This window comes from Neolamprologus brichardi, chromosome 20, assembly GCF_056152115.1.
Source record: "Neolamprologus brichardi isolate AB-2024 chromosome 20, ASM5615211v1, whole genome shotgun sequence".
Taxonomy (NCBI): Eukaryota; Metazoa; Chordata; class Actinopteri; order Cichliformes; family Cichlidae; genus Neolamprologus; species Neolamprologus brichardi.
In genome coordinates this window covers 7,675,366-7,697,028 of record NC_142123.1, presented here as the reverse complement: position 1 = coordinate 7,697,028, position 21,663 = coordinate 7,675,366, and the positions used below count along the sequence as shown (strand labels likewise).

At 39.4% G+C, this 21,663-nt stretch overlaps 1 protein-coding gene across 4 annotated transcripts in view; it reads right to left on the bottom strand.

The window, feature by feature from the left end:
• The window catches only part of cacna1db (calcium voltage-gated channel subunit alpha1 Db), an 88,844-nt gene that overhangs the window by 66,037 nt on the left and 1,144 nt on the right, over positions 1-21,663 (bottom strand). For all 4 annotated transcript variants that reach the window (XM_087834088.1, XM_087834090.1, XM_087834087.1 and 1 more), the window contains exons 2-3: positions 18,524-18,995; positions 17,940-18,045 (exon numbers count right to left, since the gene is read on the bottom strand). In XM_087834088.1, the coding sequence (XP_087690214.1) occupies positions 17,940-18,045; positions 18,524-18,995 (578 nt within the window). The remainder of the gene's footprint in view (positions 1-17,939; positions 18,046-18,523; positions 18,996-21,663) is intronic.

Sequence of the window (21,663 nt, the reverse complement as noted above, 5' to 3'; positions counted from 1 at the left end):
CTGGGAGACTAGTCGGAGTTGAGGGAAAGATGAATGCAGCATTGTACAGAGACATCCTTGAACTTGCAACAGAGCACTCTTCACCTCAGGCTGAAGTGAAAGTTTATCTTTCAACAGGACAATGCCCGAAAGCACACAGCCAAGATAACAAAGGAGTTATATTGTATGCACAGTAAAGAAACACTTGTACAATGGATTTCTTCCTTTGAATTACACAACAGAAAAGCAAAAAATAAAATCCATATACGAAACAGATTGGCCTTTCTGTGACCATTCTGTGAATGTCCTTGAGTGGCCCAACCCAGACTTGAACCCAATTGAACATCTCTGGAGAGATCTGAAAATGAGTGTGCACTGATGCTCATCATCCAACCGGATGAAGCTTGAGAGGTTCTGCAAAGAAGAACAGCGGAAACTTCCCAAAAATAAATGTGCCAAGCTTGCAACTTCTTTAAAAACCCTTGAGGCTGTACTGCCAAAAGCACGTCAACAAAGTATTGGGTGACTACTTATGTTATATTTTTGTTTTTTTATTTTTAATAATTTGCAAGAATTTCAAGCAAACTTTTTTTCACTTTGTCCTCACGGTGTATTGTGTTTTGTGGTGAAACAATAGATTTAATCTATTTTGGAATAAAGCAAACTACATTTCCAAATGCACCGCAAATACAAATCTGAAGTTGGTTTAAAAATAGCAGCAGCCTCACAGATCTGAATGTTAGAACCCATCAATATTCATACAGTATGTGTGTTTCATATGGTTTATTCAGTCTCACTGTGTATGTAAGCGACAAAACAAACATTTGATTTTTTCAGATCAAAGCTGCTCAAAAGCAGCATTAAGTCATCAAGCAGTTGACTGAATTCAAACGTGTTAATAATAGATGAAAACAATCATCTCAAGCTGCTCTAAATCTACCTGTTGTCCTTTCTAACTTTTTCCCCTCCCTTACCCTTTCCTCATTTCCCCCTCTCCTCCTTCCCACACCTACAATCTTAACCTCTCCACTCTTGGCTCCTTCTGTCCTAACCTTTTTTTCCTGCTCTCATTATCACCTCCTTCTCCACCTTACACACTTCTCCCCTCTCTTGAACACTCTCCTGTCCTCCTTGCTCTCAATTTCTTATTCTTCTCTTCCTCCTCTCAGTCTGCCTCTCTCTCCTGTTGAGAGCCATCAACTCAGATACTGCACAAGTCTCCATGGCCACAGTTGTCACGGCAGCAGGCCATGCTGTATGTAAAATGCGAATGACAAACACGATGAATATAAACATCCAGTTAGTTAAAACAAACTGTAGGTAGCGCACATGCATGGAAACATGGAACACAGGGATAACACACAGAACCACACATGTATGACTCTTTGAGTATCTCATTATTTAACCTCCTAGGACCTGCCGTCCACATATGTGGACATCACATTTTGGGTTATTTAGACCAAAATACTCAATGTTGCCCTACAAGGGCCTGATATCCTTTTACGAGGACATTATACTGCTACTGTTCTATCGAAATTTTAAACGAATATCTTCATATGTGGCTCTCATTTTTCTTAGAAACAAAAATTAGGTAAAAAAAAATCTGGTAATTCTTTGTTTTTACATTCATCGGGTCCCAATCAGCCCAAATATCAAAGACAAATTAAAAATGCATGCCGTGGAAGAGTTCAGGTCTTAGGAGGTTAAAGCCTGTTTACAGGTAGAATACTATGTTTTTAAGATCAAAAAGATAAAAAGAATAAAAACTTCTTTTTAACTTAAAAACATAGAGGAAACTTGTGTTGTTTACTCATTACAGGCAATGTAGAGACTCTCTTGGCAGTGTCAAGAAGCAAGTGCAGTTGACTGAATAGTAAAAGCTGCATAACAGTAACAGCGTCCACTGAAACGAACATGCAGCAGGTCCACAGTGGCTCTTCATCATATGTGCAGCAAAGCATCCAGCTAAAGGAGAAAACTGGTGTATGCAAGAGATTTAAGTTCTCATTTATCCTGCCAGCTATAAACCTGCTTAGTAACAGATAATCTCCTCATCACATTTCCTGGTCATTCAATCCACTGCCACTTTCATTATTCACTCTGAACAGTTTTTGTTAGAATAATATACATTTTCATGTAAAACGCACAACACCTGCAGGACAGCAGCTTCACTGACGGAAAATGAATCAGCTTTGAGCCCGAGTAGGTCAAGACAATCGCAGCTTATACAAAGGCTCATCCATGTTACAGTTTGTTCTTCCTTTAACATTTGCTGCCATTAGCTTTTTGTTCACCGCTGTGGCAATACCAGAAACACAATATAAAGAGCTTGTACTCAGAAGACTGCGATTTGGGTCAAGTCCAGCAGAACACTGTGTTGTGTCTGCTGTGCAAGGCTTAACACTGCAGTCGCTAAGTGTGCTCTGCTCCGTTGTGCCCAAGTGAGGTTTTAGAAAGCGTATGTGTGTGTTTATCCGTTTATGTGTTTGTGTCCTACATTCCCTGCAGTGTCTGTGGTCCCTGGGCCTTTGGGTGCTAAGTCAGTAAAACAGGCCTCCTGACATCTGGGCGACTGTCACCCCACGGCCTAAAAACCTGTAAAGCCCCCTGGCTCCACTTGCATAACACTCAGATGTGTGTTCACAAGTCTAATTGTGTGTGTGTGTGTGTGTGTGTGTGTGTGTGTGTCAACATGTTCAGTACATTGTTGATAAGAACTCATAATGTACTAAATGCAAACATTTCAAGCATTAAGTGAGTGCCAATATATAAAAATATGGCATTCCCTGCTCCAAGCTGGTTTTACGGGAAAACATGTTGTGCAGCACATTCGCTCACTAACCTCAATGAGAGTTTATATTCTTTCGCGTTTAAACTGCATGAGCATGTTTGCTGTGGTTATAGAGAAAAGTCTATATTTAACACATGATAATGATGGAGAGGAGTGACAGCTCAGAGAAGGAAGGAAATGACTCACAATGATGGGACCACACTCTAATAAAGCTGTATGATCACGGATGTCCTGAGGCTACTTTGACAGCGACCACACACACACACACACACACACACACACACACGCGCACACACACACACACACACACACACACACACACACACACGCACACACACAGCGAGAGGGACAAAGAGAAATATTTCTTTATCTCTGGATATCTTTGTCAGCATATTCACTGACTTACCCCTACCCATCATTACTAAGGCTCAGCTCCAGTAATTAATTCTAATCAAACTAATTCTAACCCTAACCCTAAAAAGATGTCAAAACCCAATGAAATGTCAGAAAGCAAGGACTGGCTAAAAGATCCTCACTTTCCCAATATGTTCCAAAATGTCGAGCTGCTCCCCACAAAGAGACAAGCTAACCCGAAACTAACAGCTTATATGACATTCAATGACATTTTTTTCTTTTTTCTTTTTCTTTTTTTTTTTTTTTTTTTTTTACAGCCAGCATTACAAATGTTGACATCACCACGGTATTCCACTCAGGAGTACTGAATTGAATTCTGAGGCTTACTAGAACAGCTATCTGGACCACTAAAGGAAACTGAGACACCATGATTACTACACATTTCATTTTGCTGTTGACTACATATGAAATTTCTTAACACACCGGCACTTAATGTTAGTGAATAAAATAACAACAGAGAAAGATTTTTGCCCAATTCAGTAAATTAAATACATTATGAAAGTACTCCATGTCAGTGATTACATATTATCCTGCTCACTGACTGACCCACGGTTGTGTAGCGTTAAAGAGATTGGGGGAAAAAAATATATTTCCTTATTTAGACCCAACTTAGTGAACTTGAAGTATCATAATTCAATTAAAAATTAACAACATCACCATATTTGAACATTTTGGAGACTCTAAGAAGAACAAGACTACGATAAACCAGTAGTTTTAAAATATTGTTTAGTTGTTTTGTGAGTCTGTTTGTTAAAGTTGATGAGATAATACTTTCAGAATTAACACACACACACACACACACACAGAAGAACAGATGATGAACTTTGAACACATTGCAGTTCCATCGTGTATTACACACACACACAAATACCAAATATGTTCACACAAGATTTGCGCATGAACTTTCTTTCCCGTTCATGGTGTGTCAACACTTTCTATCTGTATTATCTGCAAGCCCAGGATGAATGTACTCTCTCTCTCTCTCTCTCTCACACACACACACACACACACACACACACACACACACACACACACACACACACACACACACACACACCCTGAAGCATAAAACTGCTGTTGACATTTCATAAGACACTCACACACAAGCATGGACACACTTATACGTAGTCCTGACAAATGTGCAGTGAGCAAGCTTTAACAGAGTGTAAACCAACAGGATAAATGAAGCTTTAACAACATTGACTTTGGTCTTCTCCCTTCAGCCATCGTTCCCTCACTGCAGCCGGCCCAGCTCAGTCTGATTAAAATGTTTAACTGGCATACATCAAATGCTCAAAAAGTCCCTTTCAGATCGTTATTTGAAACATAATTAAATAAGGAGATAATAAAAAGACAGGATGAGGATCTCTGTCTGTCCGTCCATTCCTGCATACACAGGACATTCCTATTGTTGTGTATTTCACAGCTTTAGCCACATAAACTAAATTCGACCTAATTTTCCCGCTTCTGTCAAAAGCCAGTGTGTGCACACTGTGAACACGTTATCACCTGATCTCTGTGCAGAGATGTTCTTCCATCCTTTTCATTTTATGGGTTTATGTTGAAGAGATATGGACCTTTCAGTGGTATAAAAGAAAACAGCCTTGTGAGGCTGAAGTGAACTACAGAGACACACTGTCTCAGTGCTGAATGGATTTTTGTTCTCACTTATGCTAGCTATCCTTATTATTATCGCATTAACCATTGCCAGAAAGTTAAAAATCTGAAAAATGGATCAGCTGCGATTAGTAAAACAGCAATATACTAACTGAGGTGTGCGGTGCTGATTCTCATATAGAAGAAGAATAGAGACCCATGTGGTTATGTGATGGGTGTGATATGTCTGTCTTCACCTTTTTCTAGAACAGTCTTCCTATCTGTAGCTATCACTGCCAATCTTTCTCTGCTCAAACACATACAAACAGCATCCATGCTTTCTGTGCCTGGCTGTTAATGAGAGGGCTTCACCTCACATACAGCACCTACTCACATGGGAACACCTACATCGTTCCTTACACCCACCTACACGCATACACTATATACATGCATACACATAAAAAGGAGACGCTGCACCCGCATGCAAATGGACTCAAGAAAGTAGAAGAGGAGATCTGACTGTTTATGCTAGGTCTCATGTTATACTAGTCTGATCCCAAATACTGATCCTAATGCATCTTTGTCTCCTTCCTCTTGTTTCGAATGATTGTGCTCCTCAGTAATCGATAGAAAATATGGATGAAATCAGCCTGACAGGAATAGTTTTAATAACTGTGTGATCTTAGACTCTTAATGACCACGTTTCTCTACAATTATAGAACAAAATGTACAGCAGCTCTATATGGTTGTCCCCTCTTTTTACACATGTGCAGAAAAACACAGACGCTCACATGCTTGAAAGAGCAGTGCGCTGCTTAGTGTGACCCTCATTTTGCCTCTTCCCTAAACCTTTAATCCGTGCCTGAGAGAAACTTATGTAACCATTTTTAAGACATAAGTCAGATGTGGAAAAACACATTTTTAAAAAAACCCATAAGATTGCAACAAATGCATATACACAATTGTATGCTGACTGTCCAGTTGTACATATACAAACAAACAGGGCTCCTGTACAGTATAGATGGATGCACAATAACACAATATAAGAACAGCAGGGTCAGTTTCTCAACTTCCAGGGAAAATGTTCACGTGCTGTCACAAACATACACTTTCTTTAAAATCTCACCGTTAAATTGCAGTAAAACACTGTGACTGGCAGCTGGAGCTGTAGTTTCTTACTATAAAAATGTTACAGTATTGCATTATGAAATCTTACCTTTACAGTTTAATACAGTTAGTTTCAAATTGCGTATGTGATCGGCAGCCAGTTAGAAGAAAGCTGGCTTGAACAGACAGTGTCCTTAAAGTGAAACGAGCTAAAACAGCATCAGTGAACTGAGGGGATGTACCACCTTCACATACGGTTAAAATGAGCTGGAAATAAGCATAACAAGTCCCCTTTAAACACTTTTGGAGTCTGCTGTAGATAAAAAAAATAACCATCACAGAACATCTAAATTAACAATTTAACCTTAAACATTTAAATTCCCATAGGTTTTTTTTTCACTTGTTAAATAGTCAGAACTTTGTTATACAGTTAAATGGTAAATGGTAAATGGCCTGTATTTGTATAGCGCTTTTACTAGTCCCGCCTAGGGACCCCAAAGCACTTTACACACCCAGTCATCCACCCATTCACTCTCACATTCACACACTGGTGGAGGCAAGCTGTAGCCACAGCTGCCCTGGGGCAGACTGACAGAAGCGAGGCTGCCATATCGCGCCCTTCTGGCCATCACCAGTAGGCGGTAGGTGAAGTGTCTTGCCCAAGGACACAACGACCGAGACTGTCCGAGCCGGGGCTCGGACCGGCAACCTTCCAATTACAAGGCGAACTCCCAACTCTTGAGCCACGGTCGCCACACAGCCACGGTCGCCACAAAACGTTAAATTCCTTGCTCTTACCGTTTTTCCTTAAAAGAATTAACATTTGCCGTATTCATTTGTGGTCGCGTACAAAAAACAGTTTATTACTGTAAGAGAATCCTAAATTTTTAAAACAGTTTTTTTTTTTTTTTTTTTTTTTTTTTACAATGAGTGGATGAATGTAAATACACATAAATATACACACACATGCAGGGTAGCACAGTGGTCCAGTGGTTCATTAACTTCCCTCAACCGCAACCCTTTATGAGTTATCGCCAGGTGCTCTGGCTTCCTCTCCAAGCATGTCCAAAGACAGGCTTGTTAGGTTAATTATAATGATTCTAAACAGTCTGTAGGCGTCCGTGTGAGCTTCAAAAGTTGCCTGTCTCTGCTTTAGGAATCTGATCGACTGGTGACCTACCCTGGGTGTACCTCACCTACTGTGCGATGTCAGCTGGGCTAGGCTACAAATGCACCCCCACCCCATCACCACTTGAAAATAACCTTAGGGATGTTTTTTTTTTTTTTTTTTTCCAGGCAGGTTTTGTGAGAATAATTTTTATATTACAATCAAAATGAATGAAGTTTAGGCGAAGCATGGATTTTCCATGGTATGTGCTTTGAAGTCATGTTATGACTAACAGTGAAACAACACTCCTGCAGTGTCTGCCTATGGTTTTAATCAGAAAATTATGTGGCTCATTACCATGGTTTTAATTTTAATATCCAGCCCTGCATTAGCCAAAAGATTATTTACCCTTTGATCTCTGACTCATGCTGTTCATGTGAAGGCTCACCCACATGCAGTAAAAATTGACTCCAATAATGAGGACAGACTGCACACACAGCCAATCGGGTTAAGTGGGCTGATACACTGAAAACTACTCAGAAAACACATCAAAGAAATTAACAAATGCTAAACAAATTTTTGTTTTGTTATCAAAAAATTGTCTGTTTTTTTTTTTCTTCCATGATTATTCATTATGTACAAATTGTCACATCAATATTAAATGCCTATGTCTCCCACTGGCTGCAGCACTGATAATACAATTTCTCTCTCAGTATCACGCCTGCTCTCTTCCCTTCATGCTAGGTTTACAAAGCAAGGACACAAATGGAGCTAAGCAATGAGTCACCCTCTTCCTATATAAGCAAAAATATATTATTCATTGTGATAATCTAGAACACTGGAGAAACCATTTGACCCAAAATAATGAAAGTGGACTTTATTTGAATAGAGCCTTATTTTAATAGGTATTAGAGCATAATTAAAGGTAGTAGTTTGTGCGCTTTTTTAAAAAGTTTTTTTTAGCTTGTGTGCTTTACAACACACAGGTGAACCAAACCAGAAATGTCTATCCCACATTATTATTCCATATTATATTTAAGTGATAACATGAACTGTTCAAACACAGACACAGACTCTACACTGATCAGATTTGCTCTTCTTGATCCGACACTTTCAGATATACTTCATCTTATTTAGTCCACCATGACGATTGGATGCGATTTAATTTGATTTATATGTTGTGCCCAATGTTCCCTCTAGGCTGCGCGTGTGCGCAATTGCGCACTGCTGGCACGGTCTCTGCGCAGAAAAAAAATCTGCGTTGCGCACACAAAAAAAATTAAAATAAATACGTTAACAATTCTGTTTTGCAGTGTTAGTCAGTAAGTTACTGGCTGCTCCAGTATGGGATTAGAACGATGCCACCTTATCCCATAGTCCAGCCAATCACGCGATTCACATTCGTATATACACAGCTAATCAACGTTGTTGACAGGCTATGACAGCGTCCTTATGTACCGACGTTTTAACTAGCAAAGCGGCGTGGCTGATGTGGAGTGAAGCCACGTTATTGACAACTTGTACAACCATTGGAGATGTGAGCAGGACAGATGGAACAATTGACAAGTTTCCTTGTGTGTGTCACAGCAATGAGGTGACTGCTGAATTACAGGTGTTACATCTCCTGTTGTCAGGCCTGCAGGTATCAGGCTGTTGTTCTCCTTTATCTCATAGTGGACAGAAATAATTTTTGGAGTGGCACAAATAATTTGTGTGGCATCAAATTTGATGCAGAACAGCTGATTGTGCTGTAAATATTTTGAAATGTTTGTTTAAAAAAACGCCTTTGCAGCATTTTTAGGTAAACATCTGCAAAAAACTTTGTTGTTTGCAAAACTCAGTTACTTTTTTGAAGAAGTAACTATATAATTAATTGCCCAACATTGGTTATTATATACTGTATTTTGCACACAGAGAGTTACAGGACACTCTCCCAGACCACAGACTCATAATACAAGTCAGAGCTTTATGAAAAAAAAAGAAAGAAAGAAAGTTGTGTTTTCAAAATTGGAGTTCAAGTTATTTTACTTCCAATAGTGTTAACATCCTACACAGGTCATGAACAAGATTTTCTTTAATTTTCATTGTAAGTGGGCTAAAGCAGTTAAAAGTAGTCTAACATAAATGCTGTGATTTGATTATTTTAATAAAACACGTAACTTGGATGGATTCGACGCTGGCGTGACCACAGTGCACACATCTGCTGTTGCTCACAGTGGTCCAAGGGGTCGCTCAGGGAGTTTGTGTGTTCGCTCAGGCATATGAAAAATTAGAGGGAACATTGGTTGTGCCCAACATAAAAGAAACTGGACTGAGTGGCTGTCGCTGTCCGATGTGCTGAATGCTTCTTTCAGTATGTAAAACATGAGTCAAAGAAAGTGGATGAAACACCCTAACAGTCAGTGGTCCTGCAGGCCAGTCCAATAGTGAATGGTATAGCCATGAATAAAATTTTTAAAAAAAAAATCAAACCATGAGCTTTGATTTAAATATTTGGCCACGGTGATCACAAAGCTTTAATAAAAGAGCTGGAACAGGCTGATAATGAATGTGCTGTATATGATAACTGCAGGCGTGGAATAAGAAGACAGCCTGAACTTATGTTAAGATAAAATGCAAGTTTTGGGCAAAAGTTGCACATTAGTAGTTTAAAAAGACAAGCAGCATTTTCTGTTAACATGCGAGATGTCACCTAAGTCATGAACATTTTCTTGGGTTAAAGATCTCACAGACAGACACGACTTACTCACTATTTTCATTCAGCTGATTCATATTAGATTCTTAATGAGCTCCTGAGCTGATCAGCAGTGAAGGTTTGTCAGCTAGTGGCCAAAGGGGCTGTCACATGTCTCCTAAATCACTACCCAGCTTAACAAGGTATGCATTCTCCACTCTGTACAGTAAGGGGAAGTGAAGAGAATAGCAGAATGCAGAAAAGGTGAGGCATGTTAAATAAAGAAAATAATAAGAACAGACAGAGATCTGAGCATAAAACTGGGCTTCAAAGCGGAAAAGCTGAGGTAGTTAAGGAGACAGGATGACACATCTAATAAGAGATGAGCAGAGAAGACTGAGAAGTCTGAGGCTAAGTGTATTCCTTCATGCTCAATTTCAAGCATCTACATGTGGAGATGGCTACTGATATCTACAGTTAGCTCCTTAACTATAGACAATTACCCAATTTTTTTGTAATGAACATGAAGTTTCACTTCATCAGGTGTGATATTTTTTTTCATCACTTCGTTCATCTCAAGCGAGGTCAGGTTACCATGGTAACACATATCCATCTGCCACATACTAGTGAAATTTACACAAAGGTATGTTGGGCGACAGTAGACATAGTGAGTGCATATTATGTGATTTCAGATGTGACGAGTGATGCTTAAATAGAGATCTGAAGAGCATGTCTGACACAGAAAGACATTATCTGACAGCAGAGGGAAGAGAATCTGATTCAGTCACATGACAGAGTTTGGGTTTTTGTTTTTTGTTTTTTGTTTTCAAATTTCCTCTCTATTAGTCGACCCTCCCACGTATAAGCTCCCACCCTACATCTCTCCACTCATCCAATCCATCATCCATGCGTTCACCCCATCCACCTCCCCTCGCTGCAACCTCCGCTCATTTAGTGACGGATAATCCACTGGCCAGCTTAATCCCTCAACCTGCTCACACACACGCACACTTTCGCTCAGTCCCAGATACTCATCCGCAATCTCAAATATACAGACCCACAAATACACAGCAAACAGTCACATTTCTGAACCGAGCACCGATGAGATCAGCCCTAAACTTAACCGTTTCTCATATGAACGGGATGAAAATTCACCAGAGGAGCAATTTAAAATGCATTCCACATTTTTAGGAGTATTTGGCAACAGGCATGCATGTGTTGAATTAAGCTTTGAAACCTTTAAACCACTTTGATTTAAGAATATTCTATTTAAAAATATGTCTATGTCAACACGTCAAAACTTTATTGGTAAAATAAGCTGTAGGTCAATGAGATAAGCATTAGCATTAACACTAGAATTTGCAACTGGATCCTAAATGTAGATATTTACTCAAGTGTACGTGTTATCTTTGACATATAGATGACAATGGAGGGCCAATTTAAAAGCATTTTGCTTTTCTTTGCGGTAAATTTACCAGAGTTTTTTTTAACAATCTATTTCTTTTCCACTTCCCCATCCTTTGCTGTGAAGGAGCTGATCAAACACCTACACAGCCTCTAAAAGTGCAAAACACCTGCTCGAGTGTTGTCACTTATAGAGCCTCATGACATCAGTGGTCTTTTCCGTGCATTTAGACACCTTATCCTTATTGACCTGTCCTTCACACTTTGTGAAAACTCCTCTAACTCTGCTAAGAACATTGCGCTTGAAACAAAGTGGTTTTCGGATCATATAATTGAACAAGACCACTTTAAGATGCCAGTTTTCACATTTGCTTTCCCCATTTCTAGCAGTTCTTATATAAAACTACAAAGACTTTAGGCACATTGTGAACAGAAAGCTACGCACAAACATGCAGAATCTGAAGATTAGCAGCAGGTTTACTGATTGACTTGGAATGTTTTTACAGGCTTTGGTCCATGACGGTAATCAGCATGTACAGAGAGGAACAGAGTGAATATCCATCCATCCATTCGCTTCCGCTTTTCAGGGTCGCGGGGGGCGCTGGAGCCTATCCCAGCTGTCATAGGGCGAAAGGCAGGGTACACCCTGGACAGGTCGCCAGTCTGTCGCAGGGCCAACACACAGGGACAGACAACCATTCACACTCACATTCACTCGCACATTCACACCTAGTGGCAATTTGGATTATCCAATTAACCTATCCCCACAAGCTGCATGTCTTTGGACGGTGGGAGGAAGCCGGAGTACCCGGAGGGAACCCACGCAAACACGGGGAGAACATGCAGACTCCACACAGAAAGACCCCGGCCTGATGGTGGAATTGAACTCAGGACCTTCTTGCGGCAACAGTGCTAACCACCGTGCCACCGTGCTGCCAGAGTGAATATATCTGGCAAAAATGCAACTTCTGAACCATAGGATATTATCTGATGAAAATTTTGCTCTTTTTGTTTTTCTGTTTTATGTGTATGTATTCATAAACAGTGAGTGAATCAGTCACTGTGTCAGGGGGCCTGAGCTTAGATAGTCACTGGGAACTGTCAACACAAGCTATCAGATAGCAGCTAATACATTCCCAGACTGCTTTTGAAGTGTATTGAGGCTTTAACACCTTTGACGCCACCTCAATTAATTCTTAGCTTTTACAAATTCCAACTAAATATCTGCAGGGTTGCACAGAGCCCCAAGTTAAATAAAGAATCTGCTTCATTTGTAAGTAGTGATCTGCATTCTGATGCTTAAGTTTATAAAACATGATGTATTGTATTGCTGTGCTGCGAACATCCCAGCACTCTAAGTGTAATTGACCTCAATCAGCTACAAGATCAATAAAGAAAATAACACAGTAACATATTAAAGCAGCTGTAATCCCCCGCTGAACCAAAAACAACTGCATTTTCACACAGGATTACAAAGCCAATAACGTTCAGTTCACTGCTTTGTTTCACTCTCTGTGCTTTCATTGTCCAGTTTTAAGCAACAGAAGGTGCAAAGAAAAATACAAAGTCTATCGTTTTTTTTAACATAACAGCTTCCAGATTCTTAAATCTGCATGTTTTTAGTTATTTTCTCTGTCAAATTATGGAAAATAAAGGTTTAGATGACGCAACCAAGAGAATGATCATTTTGTGCCCAAATTATTTATTGCTCGGCCAATATTAGCTAGTTGTTGATTTATTGGTATCAGCATTCTAACAATAACAATAAATTAAGGTAAAGTTTGTCAGAGGGAATTCTTTCCTTCAACTTTCCTGTTGGCAACACGTTTGGAATGCCACAAACAACCAGCTGATCCGAGCAGAGGCGAGATGAGCGCAAACGTGTATATAAATAACTACACAGGCTCTAATTGTATTGATCATTTCTGAAGATCAGTAACCAATAGCCAATAAGCATCAAAACACAATGAATTGGAGGTAAGCAGATAAAAATATTTTAACAATATTTTAAATTATTGCAAAACAACAAATACATAAAAATTCAGGGTTTTTTTTAGTATTTTTGTTTTTAAAGTGTTTCCTTTTAAGAGGAGAAATCGTTATGTGATGCGACTCTGAAATTCTCTTTGACAGAGCACACTTGCAAAAAGATAATACTTTTTTTCTCTCCTCCTCACACATACTGTACATTGTGCAGTGAGGATGAGCAGAGACTTGGGCAGCGTGAATAATCCCCATCTGTTGATGGAAAATGTTACGTTTTTCTGTGTCTGTCTCTCAGTCACTCACACACAAACACATCCACGCATGCACACAATTCCCTATGATGCTAAGAAGGTCCCTTGCCAGCCTCGGAAAAAATAAATAAATAAATGTTTGGAGCACATGACAAAGTCCTCTGAGGACACTGCAGGTTAAAGTTATGAGAGAAAATGTATTCTTGCTCCTTTGGCAATAAAGTGCGGCATAAACTGCACAAACACACAAGTTAAATCAGCACGTATCTCATTTTGTATGTTAGTTTTCTTCAGTCTTTTCTCAGCCCAGTCCTGTTTCGTCTAAACATAAATGTATAAAATTCTGTGAGCCATTTACACGAGAGGTTGAACTTGAATATATTTAGACTTCCTTGAACATGTAGATGCCTGAGGTTTATCACATCAGAACAAGTCAGACAGAGTGAGAATAGCCACAGTGACAAGCCCGGTCATCTGCTGTTTCAATCAGATTCACACCGACATAAAGATTTTGGGTAAAGTTGGAGGACAGAAGGTTAAATATCCTTCTTCAAGAGACAATTGGGGATCAATAGGAATAACGTGTGCACTTTCACAAGGGCACAAACAAGAAAGGACAAGCTTCTGATTTCTGTCACTTCATTCTGTCATTTTCATCAGTCCACTTAACTTCTAAGCTGGATGACGATTATTTTTTATATTTAAAAGCCCAAGTTGTGTATGTCTTCTGCATTCGCAAGTATTCAACAACCAGTGACTTCAGTACAAGGAGACAACAGGTAAAAACCACTGATTGCAACCTCAGAGTTGTGATTCTAGATTGACAATTTGGCAGATATCAAAATAAAATTAGTGATGCAGAGTCTAGTATTTAAGATTGTGCATGTCACTAAGACAATTCGTTATGAGTTTAGATTACATAGTTCTAGCATAAACACATTTTAAAAAATTTAATGCAGTGCATTAGAATAAATGACTTTCTATAAGTTTTTATTTATTATTCTTGCAGCGAATAATTTATACATTTATAGCACTACCAATAAACACTGTGTCTTTAAAGACGCAGAAACATTGCATGCAGCTTTAATGTATTTTTTTAAAAGTGCTTATAAGTACTAGTCCGCAGTTAGCTGTTAAAGTAAGCCCATTTTACTTAAAGTTTGAAGGATATACAGTTTGAAAACCCTCCTAAAAGGTTTTCTCTATCACTGAATAATGCAGAAATATAAAAGCAGGTAGCAATGTGCAAATTGTTATTGAATACTATTATTATTATATTATCAGTTTTAATGACGTGCTGTGCGTTCAGTTAGCTCTCAACAAACCAACACATATTTATTCTACGTATAAGAGTGGGCCGGAACTTTGCAGATGCTGATGTTAAGTATGTTGTGTGTCAGTTTTGGGAGTGAAATTATGGAATCGACTTAATGATGAACTGAAGATGTGTTTGTCTTTGTCATTTTTCAGGAAGAATTTAAAAATTTGTATCATTCCAGGTTCCGGAAATTTGGTTTGATGAATAACTTTGTGTTGATTTAATTTCTTGATTTATCATTGATTTTTTTTCAAACTGTTATATAACTGATTTATCAACGCTATTTATTTTCTTGGTTAAGGATTTGATTATTCCTATGGGGTAAAGGATAGGATAATTATAAGCCACAAGGCTTCAGCCTATTCCTTTTTCGGTTACTGTATGATTGAGTACTTTTATGTAAAATGATAATCTGTGTTGTTGTTATTGATCGAAATAAATTTCACTTCACTTCACGTCAGATGCTTTAAGAGATTCAGTGCAATACACCAGCATCCATCCCCCCTGCATTTTACCTTAACTTAAATATTTTCTGCTGAAAGCGGTCAAATATCATCATTGTTCTCTGTAACAACAAGCCAGACTATTTATCCATTTCAAGCGTTTGCCTGCGCTAACACTATGAACACCATAACGAGAGGGTCAAGATTCACATTTCATCAGTCTGTTCTGAACAAAAAGCCATTTATTACCGAAGACACTCTGACATGTGACGGCAGGAAAAGCACAGGTGTAAATAACAAAATGGATAAAATGCGAGTTGGATGGTTTCGTTTCAGCGCCGTGCTGTTGTTAATGCTGGCTCGCTGACACGCACACATGAGACACAAATTCAACAGAGTCCCTGTTAATGTCGTTGTTGACGGTGAAACTTTTTAGACTCATGTCTATGATGAGAATTACAATCTGCGGGACATTCAAGGGTAAACCAGACAACAGCAAAACACAAACACAGTTTATTCACTTCACATACAGTTTGAGTGAATGTACACAAAACCTACAAATCAACTCATCAGATAGATTTAATCACATGTGCAAAAAATCAATTATAATTTTCTATTTTCTCAAAAATGATCTCAATTAAAAAAACCATTAAACTGGTGCTATAGATGTAAAAACGATGATATTTCTATGATCTGATCTAAAATAGTTTTCTTGCATTGTAAAGTAATAACTATTATTCTGTTTGTGCTTTGATGCTGCCAGACAACACTGTAATTATGGAGTCAACAAAACAAACTGGTTTCTATGTCAAACTCCGTCTCTGTCTTTTCACCTCAGTGCTCCTCTTGGGAGCTGCTGTGTGACACGCACAGGGATGACCCAGTGGGTGGGTGTGTGCATGTGTGTGCAGTTCATTTATGCTTTCATAAATGCACGCACCAGTGTTTGTTTGTGTGTCAACAAAACAATGAAACCCAACACATCTATTCAAATATTGCCGGGAAAGCCCTTTGACGAAACTCGCACGTCCAGCACATCAATCTCATGCAAAAGTGTATAGCCATTGTGTGTTTTTATGTGGCCGATGACAATAGTGGAAGTGGAATCAGCTAACAGCATGGTGCATGGTGTGCATTCAGCATCTGCAAACGCACACATGGCAAAGCAAAGTATAAAAAGACACGAATGTTAATGTCACCTGTTATTGCCGTTTAGCATTAAAAAAAATTGAACTCTCGAACAATAACTAATCAGATTCATTTTTGGCACTTTGAGCACCACAAAGCAAGTGCCACTTAGTTCTATTATATTCAAGAGGCTGCAAACATCTCTACAGTCAACATCTCCCAAACTGAGCAGCGTACACAAAACACACATACAACATATGTTTATTTGATTCTGAAGTGAACTGTACCCCTCAAATACTAGTCAAGCTGTTTTTTAGCATGTGAGGCCCCAAATGATGTGTTCCTTTTGTTTTAAGCAGAGAAAAACAATTCATTTCAACCCAACTCAGGCAGCTCCTGCATCAGAGATGTACAGGAGTCCGCTCTGAATGTTTGCACTGCATGTTTTCCAAATAAACTAAAAACCTACCTAAATACCTAATTTCAGACTTTTCTATGTGCATGGCTTCAATTTAAATTCAAAGTATCAATCTTCCACAATAAAGGTTATAAAAGGCTGCAAAGTGCATGTATGCCCCCTCACATTCATTATTAAAATGGCTTCACATTAGACTTTAAGTAAGACTACGAACTAGGGCTGGGCCATATCGTAGCATTCACAGTAATACCAGTTTAATGTTGGGCAACGATAAGAAAATGAAATATCGCGATAGAATATGGGTAAAACGCGCATGCGCAGTGCCTTTGTTTTCATATGCACACGGCGGAAAATGCATGGCGGCGACGCAGAACGAGGAGGGCGAGAGCGGATTGTTGAATGAAACGGATGAACCAGAATTGGTTTGTAAAAATGCTGCAACTTCAGTGGGGTGGAACTGGTTTAGCTTTCGTCCATCAGATACACAACAAAGCACTATTTTTGGTAGAGCATGCTAGCGGCCCGTCGTTATTACTGTGTTTTTTTGGAAAACACGGCACACTTAAAATCAATCCTTTGATTTTCCTGAAAATTGACAGTGTCCCTTATAATCCCGTGTGCCTTATGTTTGAATTCTGGTTGTGTTTACCGACCTCGAAATGATTTTATGTGGTACACGGCGCTCGAAAATCTGTCAAATGTTTCAGTACGACTTTGCTAAGCTACAAGGCCGCACCGCTTGATGGATTGTCGGAGCATTACGGCTACCGTAGGCAGGAGCCTCGCAGAGTGATCCTACTGTGCTTCAACATAATATTACCGTATTGTGTGTGTATAACCTCTTTTTAAGTTTTGTGGATATTATACATTGTTATGCTGAGGATATGTCAACTGGAAATGCCTTTTGGTTAAACTGTCAGCAAGGAATTTGCATTTGCACTGTTAAATTTTTATATAACTTTAATGCACATAAAAGCTGCTTGTTTAAGAGAAAATACATTGATGGGTTTGTTTGCTTTTTTGCACTAATAAAGTTGTGGAGCTGTAAAGTATTTTGTCTTGTGTCAGTTATATCCTCGGTTATATCGTTATCACAAATTTTCAAATGTATATCGTGATAAATATTTTTGATCATATTGTCCTGCTCTACTACAAACAACAAAAAAATCATCCAAATGTGTAACATGACACCTAACCTAGCCTTTGAAGTCCTGCACCGTCCCACAGTACACCCAGCTGACCACAAACAGGCATACATAAACTGAAATATCATGAAAGGGTTAACACACGATTACATGAATAACATCCTTGTTACTACTCACCAGTTCTTGGTTGGTAGAGTTGGAGTCGTCTCCAGGAAAGGGGATGTAGATGGCTAAGGCCACACAGTTGGCAAAAATAGACAGCAGTATAAAGATATCAAAGGGCCTGAAAGGAGGCGGTTAAGGAACACGGTAAGTAAGACCACTAAAAGTATTTTATATCGTACTAATAGATTAGGATAACTGTCATTATCCTGTTAACAGTTTTTTGGGTTTTTTGATTTTTTTTTGGGTGGGGGGGGGGGGGGGGGGTATATGCACATTTTTAAAAAGTTATAGAAATGTAGCTAATGATAAAATGTCCTTATTTCACAGAAACTTGCATATAACCGTTGTTTTTCTAATCCATCCCCCAACTGGCAGTTTAGCTACTGACTCGTCTCCATTGACCCTCCCTTCTAATTACAAGTTCAGAATTTGGAATCAGCATCCAATTTCAGATAATGCAACTGAGTTATTTATCTCACTGACAGATTCATTTATACTTTCATTCACTCGCTGCTCTGTGACACAATCCATCCACACAAAGACACCAAATGCACTGAGACACCCAGACGCCTGCTGGTCCCTGGGCTAAAAGATACTTCCACTCCACCAGACTGATGCAGGCTCTGCGGATTGGATTGTTGAGGGTGAGGCAGAAAAGGGCTCTGGGCGGTCTGCCGCTGGTGGATCCTCCCTGCTTTTTGCTTTTGGCATACTGCTGCCTCTTCTTCTGTGCCAGTGAGCCCACAGGAGCTGGCGCAGAAGTGGTACAAACTGGGGGACGTGAACTTATGTTGGGCTTTTCAGGATCGCCCTGCGCTTGCCGGGCTGCGCTAATGGCGGCATGCCAAGCGAAGACCGGGCTGACTCCGGGTGCAGCTCCACCGGGGCCCTGAATGGAGTTGTTGGCCCCGAGGAGGCCATGAGCGGAGCCGACGGGCTTGCCGGTGCTAGCTGGAGGATGAAGGGACTGTGATGGATGGAGCTGGTGCAGATGGGTGTTTCCTTCTGACCAGGGAGCTGAGGTGTCAGTTGGGGGAGTGGTCCTTCTGTTGCTGGCATACTGTGCCCCTGGAGAGAGCGAGTGGGAAACAAGGATAATATTTTGAGATTGAAGTTATAAACAAAAACACCTGAACTCGTGTGTCATTGGAGGCATTGCAGAAAAGCTGCAACATTCCAAAATCAAATTTCTTCCACATTTTTACAATTTTAGGCTCATATCTGCCAGCTAGTAAGAATACAGATGATATACTCACTTTGAATCCCTATGCAAAAAGTAACATATCCAAAATCTACACTAACATTCAGAGTATTCATCTACGCTCATGGGGCAAAACAAAGGCTCTAGAAAAATTGCCTAAAATGTGTTCTTAATCTACACTATTCAAATGATAAACTTGCAGAAATATATCCTAATATTAGCTCAACGTATTTACACTTCCATCAAGAACCAGCCACTCCAGCTCACATGTTTTGCCACAGCCAATCATTGAACAGTTTTCGGAAGAATATTTTTTGAGGCCCTGACATTCTTGTGTAGACAAAACACAGTAGCATCTCCATATATCTCCATCTTGTGGCTCTCCTGCCTTTGGAGGTCACGATTTCCGCAGCACCAGCAAAGACAATTGTGTTTGCTCCTTTAACATCTCACAGATGTATTTTCTTGATTGTCAAAAAGACAAGACTCCATCCTTTAAAATCTGGGTTAGAGAAATGCTTTCTATGCTGTGTTAGAAAAACTGAGGTACAGTAGAGCCAACTCTCTGGAAAGATTCAGAACCACCTGGCTGCCTTTCACTGAATGGCTATCATAATGCCGCCGTTTTTGTCTTGTTAATGTACATAATAATGGCACACTCATGATGGTGAGTTAAGGAGATCGAGTCCCCCATCCCTATTATGTATACTGTTTATGTTATTATATCAAATTGGGGGTTTTTTCTGTCTTGTACCCGTAACCTTAGGGATGGATGTGGGGAACATTACATGGTTTTAGAAAATTATAAATACAATTTGTGCCAATATGTCTCTGATATATTGGCTATTTTAGCTATTAGTCCATATATTGGCAGATACATTTATAATGGCTGATAAATTAGAGTATAAGAGTGAACAAGCGATGGGAAAAATACCCTTCAGCCATGTTATTAGCGTGGATGTTGTATTTTTTTGCCCATCAGAAAGCACTCTGCATTTTCACTGTTGGCAAAGTGATGGAAGTCTACAAAAAAGATCAGCTGGTCACATAAAGGTGTAATCCACAACCTGCAGTGACAATAAAATAAGATTACTTTTAAAGAATATTGTCATGATAGGACTCATAAATAATACCCATAGTCTCAGTCTTGGTCTTAAAAATCAGTCAGTCTTTAAAGTGCTTTTCAAACGAGGACATCACCATGCTTTCCCAATGAATGAGGTGACTAAAGATAACTGCTAGAATTTCACTTCAGCTTTTTGCAAAACTCTACTAGGAGCCTAATGGCAGTGGACATACATATATAATGTCGACAACATTATCACTACTTCACATTTAAACTTGCCTTGTACAATTACTTGTTTAACATGCAATTAACTGTCCTTTAAGAACCCATCCAGAGATAAAATGGGCAGAAAAATAAGAAGAGGTGATTATGGTGATTATAATTATGGTGATGACGGGCTTGAAAGGAGCCCAGAAAAGACAGCTATAGAAAGAGAAAGCAGAACAGCCTGCATGAATGGGAGAGACAGAGAGAGTCATTAAAATCAATGCAGACCATGAGCTAAAAAGTCAGTGCCCTTGACACAGTCGCACACTGCAACTCTATAGCACAGCCACATCGGGGAGTGTTGTCAGCTATAGACTGACCGTGTCATCCAGCAAAAACAGCTCCAACACACAACTAAGCAAATAAAGAAAAAGAAAGAAAAAAAGAAATGAGAAATCTATTTGAGTGGGTCATGTGCAATATGAGAGAGAGGCACAAAATCTGAGAAGAATAAAGCTTTTCTTTTAAAAGGTAATGATTAGACAAAGTTGGTTCCTTTATCAGATTTCAGGCAAGCTCCTTAATTTTATTACTTTTCATCAATACTCTGTGTTCGTCTGTGCAAAATCATAGTCACCATGACTCGACGCTCACGGTGTAGTTAAAACATGATAGTTTATTATGCGGGGAAGTCTATTCGAAACATCACTTCACTTTAATTGCGCTTGATGTCAGCGCGATCGCAGGTGAGAGGTGCATTCAAAACATTTCTACACCACCCTTCCTCATACAGCGATACACCACCGCCACAGGTGCAGCAGAACAAGTGCACGCTGCTAGTTAATAATAGTCACAGCCTGTCCGACATGTAAAAGGAATTAACCCAGCGCTTCTGCTGGATGTCGCACATCTGTCACAAGATGCTGCAAAACAGCTGTTGACTCTGTTGCTGTGGTCGAGTTTTGCTGCTTTTGTTTGGACAGCTTCTAAACTCTAAAAGAAAAACTTAGAAGAGAAGGAATTTACTTTAAAAAGTTAATTTAGCGTCTCGCAGCTTGTTCTGGAGAGCGAATATATTCAAAGCATCCTGTCACATGGTTTCAGAATGACCGTTATAGTCAACCATTTTTCGGAGAACTAGCCTCAACTCGCTTCCCAGCGGATCTGATTACTGATGTTATCACAATAATGTAGCCTACAAGCGCTTACAGTGTTAATACACAATCCCTGCACTGGAATAAGTTGAGGAGGGGAAAAATATG